The 9,975-nt window shown below is 22.4% G+C and overlaps 1 protein-coding gene across 1 annotated transcript; it reads left to right on the top strand.

Moving 5' to 3' along the window:
* Positions 1–6,544: 6,544 nt before the first annotated feature.
* LOC129607524 (leucine-rich repeat-containing protein 34) lies at positions 6,545–7,805 on the top strand. Its single transcript, XM_055518555.1, has 2 exons — positions 6,545–6,785; positions 6,936–7,805. The coding sequence occupies exons 1-2, from the start codon at positions 6,588–6,590 to the stop codon at positions 7,803–7,805; spliced, it is 1,068 nt and encodes a 355-aa protein (XP_055374530.1). The 5' UTR covers positions 6,545–6,587.
* The last annotated feature ends 2,170 nt before the right edge of the window (positions 7,806–9,975 follow it).

The raw sequence follows: 9,975 nt of genomic DNA, 5'->3' as shown, positions 1-9,975 counted from the left end.
CATTTTCACTCAATGCACAGCACTTCTTCTGTATATACTGATTGAATAATAATTGCTCTACAAATCTTACAACAAAGACAAAAAATTCGATTTCAAATAGAAAAACAAGAATCTTTTAACCGCAATTTCTTCCTAATCTTCCTAATTAGAGACGTTTTTTGAGAATTCGACACTCAATTTAGGGTAAATTTTCTGACAAAATCAACTTTCGGACAAATCGGATTTCGGACAAAAATTATTAAATGATTAATATAATTCAATAAATTTCGAACACAAAGTAATTTTAGATTACAACAACGTCATTTCTTTAAGTACTCAATTCAACACTGAGAAAAAATAATTGATATTGGGAGAAAAATTTACTGAAATTTCATTGAAAATTCGTAGTTTTTTGTTGAATACGCTTTTCAATTTCAAATCAGTATTCTAGATGAACATTATTTACATATTTTATTTATTTAATTTATAAATGATAAATTTTTATTAAGAAATAATTAATAATAAAAATAATAAAATTAGTGCCAAATAAACATTTTAAGAAAATGGTAAAAATTACATTTAAAATGTTTAAAGAAAAACTTGAAATTCGAACAGAAGATTAAGTAACTCTAAACATTTATTCTTTTTCATTATAATTAGAAAATTACGAAAAATAATTAATTATAATTTTTATTAAATAAAACCAAAATAAAATTATTTCAATAATACAAAATGAATTCAAATTAAATACATAAATTATTACCATAAAATTATCATTATTAAAAATTATAAAGCAAAATACATTTATATATATATATATATATACATTTATATATATAAAATATGTACCTAATTAAATATAAATTAAAATCAGCATTATAAAAAATGTAAAATAAAAAGCCACATATGCAGCATATAGCAGCTTCAAAATATATTTTCTATAATAATTATTATATATAGTAGAAATGGTGTTCAAAATAAATAAATTACATTAATATATAAATACATAATTATTATTGAAATTATTGAAAAACAAAACAAAAAAAATCATAATGGCAATTAAAATAATCTATAAACGTACATATATAAATATTATATGTAAAAATATATAATTAAAAATCCATCATCATTAAAAAAACACCATTTAAAATTTAATAAAATTAAAAAAAAAAATAATAAATTAATAATTAGTTTTCATTTAAAAAAAAAAAAATAAAATACAAAAAACGATCAAATAAAAGTTGTTCAACACTGCATTTGCATTCAAACAAAAATAAAAAAATATTTAAAAACTCGGTGTACCTTAAAATACCTTAATTATATAACAAAAAATTATATTTAATAAAAAAAAACCAAAAAAAAAAAAAAAAAAATTTATTGTGTACTTAATGAAAACAAAAATTTGAGAAAAAAAAAATCAAACCAAAACTCAATAAACAAGAAACAAAGAGAAAAAAATTTTAAAAATAAAATTCAATTTTTTAGGGAAAAAAATACAAACTTATTGTATAAAATGCACTTATTATAGGTGCGCATTCAACACATATATATACATACATTATATAGATATGATTACAGGCATACATAGATACATAAAGACAAATTATATATTTTTATATACTATAGAGGAAAACAAAAAAAAAAATTATCAGAAAAAATTCGTATACAGAAAATTTCAATTTCAATATTTTTAATTAAAATAAATTCAAGAGCCTATAAATATGCTTTAAATATTTGGTTCTAGTAACACATTTTTATTATGACAACGATATTATTAAGAAATTCATAATAAATAAAATTTACATGCTTATATTTATTATACAAGAATTTTTCTTTTAAAGTAAAAACAAATGAAAATTGACCGAGACACTGTGTTTTCTTTTAAAATAATGATTAATTCTTTTTGAATTCTAAAAATTGCCTCAAAAACATACGTTCTTTAGAATTGCATATTTTCTACTACAGAACTGCAAAAATTTTATAACTACAAAAATTTTAATAACTGCAAATAATTTTAAACTGCAAAAAATATGAGCTTCAATAAAGCACAATATATGGGCGCACAATAATAATCAATAATAAGCGGCTGCTATTGTAATTAAACCAAATTCCGACAACGAGTTCGAATAGTTACCGTTCAACACGAAGAGATCATTATTATATATTATAAACCTAGTAGAGATATTATTATAAAACTTTATAATCGTGTGTCCAATTACGAAAGCATATTCGGAAAAGTAATAAAATTAGATTTACATACCTTACTGGTCAAAGTTCGGGTTATAATTCATTCAGTTTAGACTAACTAAGACGTTTTTACTTCTTCCTTTTTAAAAAATTTTAATAATACGTATGTTAAATGATTCTACCAAAATTAATAAAATATGACAAGCATCAACTTCAAAAATAAAAAATAAACAAGTTTTGTAGTTGTAGCTTGCGGTTTCAGTTCCATTATTTCCGAATCAATTTACTAACTCAAACGATAAGTAATGTTTTTTTTTTTTGCAGTTATCAAAATTTGGAAGTTATGAAAATTTTGCAATCTTAATTTACATTTTATTTGCATTTCTATATTTGATTTCTTTCAATAATACAAATTTAATGTCTCTGTAAAAACGAAATAAAACATTATAAACATATAACTACAACTAAACGACAGCTACAACCACAACATTCAACTACTACATACCTATTAATAAACTTAGAAATCAAAACAAATTAAAACATAATAAACATTATTAAATAATTATCATTGCATACAAGAGAGAGCTTACAAATTACATAGTAAACATATTATTTATACAATATAAAATTTCTATGAATTTATATTTTATAAAGAATTTTATTCTATGTAAAAATATTTATTATTAATTAAAAATAAAACAAAAAGAACATATTATACTATATCTATCTATATATAAGAAACTATGGTACCAATCAAAAATGATATTATTTTAAAAATCTATATTATGAAATCTAATTTTATTAAAATATAAAATTTAATTACTTATATAAAATACAAAATAGTGAAAATATATAAAAAAAAAATTTATTACCAAAACAGTAATAAATAACACTATAATAGGCACTAAAGAAACGAAAGCTAATCACTAAATATATGAAAAATTATGAGAACTACAACTACAACTACAACTATATTTTTTAAATGTGCAAAATGAATTTTATATAATTATATTATTACCTACCTGTATAGTCTTTTAAAATATAGCATTTAATATAATAAATAGATAAATGTATACTATATATCTACGCTCTACATATCTACGTTTGTATGCTAAATGTTCATTGAATTTTTAGATTTTAACCTGTAATAAAAATAAAACAAAATTAATATAACATACAAGCAAAACAAATCAACCTATATATTAATAAAATCTTATGCTTATTTAATATATATATATACATATATAATTCTGATGAAAAAAATTTAACAAAAAAAATATTAAATATTTAAAAGAAAATAAAATCCTTTATGTTTTTTTTAAATCAATACAATTATTATGTAAAATAAATGTATTATTATTGCTCAAAACGGGAAAAACGAAATTTGTAAAAAATATATAAATTTAATTTGTTTTATTAAGAGTCACACTCTTGAAACTGGAATTGAGTTATTTATTATCTACATTTTATCGCAGAGCTGCATATCTGCTCATTACTAATGTTTTTGAATTAGTCTGCACATCTGCAAGCTAATTCAAAAATTATTGAAGCTTTGACTCAAATTTCGACTGCACTTTTTCTCAGTACGTAGTTTAACGGAAAATAAAATAAAAGTTTCTGAAATTGCAGTTCGATCTCAATTTCGACTGCAGCATTTAAAAATTTCAAACTTCGCGTATATTACTGATATATTCTGCAGCCCCAAAAATTTTTTTCGGAAAATCTCAATGAATGATTATGATTGCTGCTACATGATTGTGACAATTGATTATTGAATGTTATTGAGTCAATCTCAACAAATAAACATATATTATTTTTGTATTGTATAATTTAATATAAATTAAATGAATATAAAAAATAATCTAAATTATCTGTGCAGTGCGGTATTATAAATTTAATTTGATAATGAAATTAAATTTATAAAAAATAAATTTAAAAAATTATTGTGTTTAACATTTTAAATATTATACATTTGTATACCTATAGCATATTATGGAGTCTTCCAAAATGCAAATTTGGAGTCAAATATTCAGTTATTAAAACAGTATTTCTGAATAAGTCAAGTTGACGTTATATCTGCATTTTGGTAGACGCCCATATTTTAAAAAATCAGAAATTAAAAACAAATTTATTTTTATAACGCATATTATTTTTGAGAAAAATATAATATACATTATGTGTATTTAAATATATTTATATAAAAATACTATAGAGCAGCCTATATTATATTATATTTATGTATATATGAATTTTTAAATTATATTTTTAAAGAAATATACTTACGTAATATAAACAACAATAACTGATTAAATCACTGACAAAACAACTTTAATGCAACTAAATGATTACCTTGATATTAAAAAAAAAATAAAAATATTATAGAACAAATTACAGAGTACATCGATAATCAAATAAATATTTTCATTTTATGGTTGTTATATTTATAAAAATAAAACAAAAACACATATTGTATATTTTATAGTATATAAAAAAGAAATTATTTATATTCTTGTAAAATAAACCAAATTACATAAAAAATAAATTACATAATTAAATTAAGAAAAAAAAAATATTTATATTTATAGCTGGAAAAATCCAAAAACAAAAGACGAAAAATATTTTAAATAAATTTGAACAGACAAAAAAAATTTACATTAACATCCGAAATTTCCATATTGCAGCGATGTGGTGAACCACATTCATAAACGTATTAAATAGCTAATTGCATTCAACTCTACGTTATATATGTATTTAAGGGCGAGTTCAGCAATTTATGTCTAAGCTGAATTGAATTGAGAATTTAAAAACTGTGTTACTGCAATATGAAATTCACTATATTATTAATTATCAATTGAAAACTAGAACCTGAATTTGAAAAACAAAAAAGATAATTATTTACACAAACACACAGACGTTTTGCTATATACTACAATATTTGTATGTTTATATGAATACATATATTACGTATTAATAGAATCCAAACAACTGTACTTATTTCTGTCTGAAAATTATTTGAAATTTTAATAAATAATTGACCTAAATTAAGTTCAAAAACTACGGCTTTATTGCCTATTGGTAACTCTTTTAAGTCTCCTATTTTTTTTTATACAATTTCGAGTTGGATTTATTTAAAAAAAACAATGTTATTTAAATTATACAAAATTTCGTACTATATTTCTGGAACATTATTATAAAATCGATCGCGTACTACCTTCATCAAAGAGGTGTATGAATTTTCGGAGTTCGAATCAACATTCGAATCACAACATTTAATTTGAAATTGTATTAATAGTCGAATATCTTTTCTATGTAATTTTTAACATTAAATTTAAAATCGCATAGATTTAATACAAAATTTCGAATTCGGAATAACAGAAATTTGCATTAAATTCAGCAATACAATTTCGAATTCCAATTCAGCAATACAATTTCGAATTCGAAATAACGGAATTTTGTAATAAATCTACGTTTTGATGTTTCTCCGGAATTTTTTTTTTATTCTTCACTCTGTCCGAAATTTCAAATAATCTGACATTATAAATAAATATTGTTATACACATACTTACCAAATAAATTCAATCATTATTACACATTCCTAAAATTACATATGTATGTATGTATGTTTGTAATCTATAATGGTATAATGTTGAGTAAATTTATTATAAATAACAGAATATTCATGCATACATACATACCTACATTATAATGATACCTACACAAAATAATATGATTAATGATTATAAAAAACAAAACCAAAAATCTTAATGTAATCATTGTATGCATAGCGTAAAAATAATAAAAAAGTAAAAAATTATGAAAAACCAAAACAAAAATATGTAAACTATTTAAAATAAAAAAAAAATTTTTAAAAATGATGTAAAACAAATTATTGTTTGATTTATTACAGTTTCACGGATTTCTGTTCAACCATTAGGACTTTAAAGGGAAGGAATTGAATCAGAATTCAATAATTACGGTAAGGATAACATGAAATATGTACCTATGTGTGTATATGAAATATAATTTGAATCGAGGGTAGTTAATGTAATCAGGTTTCAGGCAGACTTCAATCGCTATAACACCAAACGCATAGTTGGAGGCAATTGAGAAATGCACATCAAACGGCGTTGTTTTTACACGCAAGAAATGACTTTTTTGGCTTATATTTTTCATTTTTGAAAGGAAAAAAGGGAAATATACGATTGTATGTAACAGGCCCTACATAACAGGTACATTATATTCAGAAGGACATTCAGAGTAGCAACGAAATTTAAAATTAATTAATTCTCTCCATTTTATTTCAAATTATCAAATATTTTCAAAATACAATCCTATAAAATATTTAAACCATGTCAATTTCAAATTTATTGTCAAACTTTTGTTTTTTATTTTTTAATATTTTTTAAATCAAATATCAAACAATGATGTTACCATATAATCCATGTCAGTGTGAGGAACATAAGAAGTCCAATAAAATCTTAACGCCTCTAATATTACAATGTTGGCAACGTGATAATTTCAGACGTCCATATAACCATTTATATTTATCGAGAAGATTTTTTGAAGAAAAACTCAAACGAAAATTTAATTTAGATGATTACAGAAAAATTATTAATTATTTAGAAGAAAATTCCAATACAATAAAGAAATTTCGATTTCAAGGCTTCGAAATTCCTAAAGATTATCCAATTAAATTACATGAACGATTTGCAAAATTCTTAAAAACTCAAACTGCTGTAGAGTTATTAAATTTAGAAATGCTATTGGAGTTTTTCGAAATACTCTTCAATAATGAACCAAAAAATATAACAATAAAAATTTTAAGATTAAATGGAACTCCAATTACACAAACTGTAGCTCATTTATTAAGAAATTATTTAATTCATAATGAATTTATTGAGTTTTTAGATATTGGAAATTGTAATTTAAATGAAAATAATTTTTATATTATTGCTGATGGTGTATATAATTCAAAATCCCTTAAAGCATTCAATATGAATCGTTTAATATTAAATAATGTGTGTGATACAATAGATACTGAAAGAATTGCTTTAATTATATCACAATTAATATGGAAAAATCAATTAATTGAATTACATCTTAGAAATCTTCAATTAAATTCATATGATATAAAATCAATTGCTGAATATATTGAAAAACAAAATTCTATTTTATTATATTTAGATTTAGGATCAAATTCTTTAACACAAGATGGTATTGAAATTCTTTTCAAAGCTATTGTATTATCAAATACTCTGATCGGATTAGATATTAGTCATAATTCTATTGGAAGAAATGGTGGAGAAATAATTGCATTTTCTTTACCAAGTACAAAAATTAAATATTTAAATATATCATATAATGGAATTGATGCAATTGGAATGCATTTATTACTATCGGTAGTGAAAAAAACAATTCCCTTAAAAATTTTAAATATATTTGGTAATGAATTTAATTCAAGTACAGTTTATACTTTAAAAAGGCAAATTGAAGCAAAAACTTTAATAGCAGAAAATTTGGATGTTGATGTTGTATTTGATCGTGATAAAAATGAATTTTATTTAACACCTAAAATTGTTGTTCCTGAAATAATTGGAAAATATCTTAATAAATATAACCAACTCAAGCACAATATTTGAACACATAGAAATTTTGTGGACAATTAAAGAATTTTAAATTCAAAATTTCATCACTTTCATTCTTTCAGTTTCAACTATCATTTTAATTTTTAAAAAATTGCATATATTTAGGCGAACAAAACATATTTTTTTGCATATTATTCTCTGATTTAAAAACATAGTTTCGATGTTTTCTCTTTTTTTGGAAATTTCACCTACATATTTCTACTTTTATAAAATATTTTACTCAAAATCAAAATTTAATAAATAAAAATAAAATTCAATAATAAAATAGAAAAAAAAATAATAAGTAACAATTTTTATGGAAAAAATGAGTGAATTAAAAATTGGCAGTAGTTTTTAGAAATTTGCCGAAAATGTGCATGTGTTTTTGAATCGATGGAGTCTTTCATGATTTAATAAGGTACTATGTATGTGGTTCAAAACACAGTTCAAAACACAGAGACATTTGTTTCATTACTAGAATAATTTTTCGACACCGAACATAATAATTGGTCTCCTCAATCTAATTTTGTTTTTTCAATAAAATGAAACTAGCAATGCACTTTCAAACGATAAAACGATAAAAATAAAAGGATGAACAATAGCAGATTATGATCTGAGAATTTAAGAGACCACGAATCACTAATACCAAATTTTAAAGGTCGCTTTTATTCATACACCTCCTATACAGGTCCGATTGTTTATCTTCAATTCCTTAATTTGAAAAAGACCGTGATGTAAATCTAAAAACTTTCATAGGAAGGCAAGTTAATCCAATTAAAATTAATATTCCGTATTTTTAAAGCTCTTGCCTCTTCATACTATAAAAAACTTAATATTTTTACAATTTCCCCACTCCTTACTTTACTATATTAACCCCAAAGGGTGTAAAACATTTTAACTGTTATATGAGAAAAATTTTTTAATTTGCGAAATTCTTAATACGTAAATACTAAAAAGTCATTATTAAACGAAAACAAAGAACTAGTTTTTATGTAATTTTTTTTTCATAATTTTTTTTTTGTTTTTTGAATATTTTGAACTGATTTTTTTGTTGGAATTATTACAAGAAGGAATTCGTTCTTAATATCACCACAAAAAACATAACAACAATCCATCGCTATTTTTAAAAAAAAAAATCTAACAAGTTATTTAAGCTCTGGCCAAATAAATTTACATCACAATAATGTGTCGGCATTTTTATTAAAAGTTATTGGAAACATTTGATTAATAAAAAACTTAAAAAAAAAACAAAAAGAACAAAATTAAAATAATAAACGCATTTTTAATATAAGCAAAAATTCTAAAATTAGAATGCAAAATAAGAAGAAAAATAAATCTTGCTGCTACATCCTGATTTTGTATTACAAAGAACTTTCTTTCAAATTAAAATGATGTTTTCTTTCTTAATTTAGCCGTCTGTCCTTATTTATATGTTCTATATATATGTCCTTATATATATGTCTGTCCTTATTTTATACACAATACTTATTTATATGTTCTTGTAATTGCAAGTTTCGAATAGAAGATTGCATGTAGCAATATCATGTCCGGCTGAAAAGTGCTAGGTCACTAGTTCGAGTTCAGTTGAAGGAGATTACCTTTACTCGTTCCTTTGATTACGTTATATATCTGTTCTGCAGTGTAATGTAGGGATTTCCATTGGTCAGCTGTCCGTCCACAAAACATTCTATATCAAGAGATGAATTCAAATCAAAATATTATCGAAGGTTCTTCGCAATTCTAACTACTTTAAAATTTTTCATATTTTAATGATCAGAATTTTTTGAAGCCTGTTAATATAATATATATGATTGCGCTCGTATCTTAAATTTTGAGTTTATTGTACTCTGAATGGGCTGTAAATCACAATAACTTAATCAATTTTAATATAACAGTCGTAAGGTGACAAATCTTTCAATTAACGATAGCTGATATTCATATAATACGAATAGTCAGTACTGCAAATGCCTTATTCGATTAAGTATGTCCCGTGTTTTTCTAAGAAAGAAAAAAACCAAAAAAAAAGGTATGTCTTCAATATGAACTTCCTATAGCAATTCTGAAAAACGAGAATACAAAACCCGTTATATTTATCCATTAACTAAAAATTATTAATTTTTCATAAATAAACATTAGAACATTCATTTATTTTTCTTACGTAATTTTGTTTTAACATATGATTAGC

Source organism: Condylostylus longicornis, unplaced genomic scaffold, assembly GCF_029603195.1.
Source record: "Condylostylus longicornis isolate FDR11 unplaced genomic scaffold, ASM2960319v2 ptg000027l, whole genome shotgun sequence".
Classification (NCBI taxonomy): Eukaryota; Metazoa; Arthropoda; class Insecta; order Diptera; family Dolichopodidae; genus Condylostylus; species Condylostylus longicornis.
Note: the sequence above shows the minus strand (reverse complement) of the source record. Positions and strands in the feature narration are given on the sequence as shown.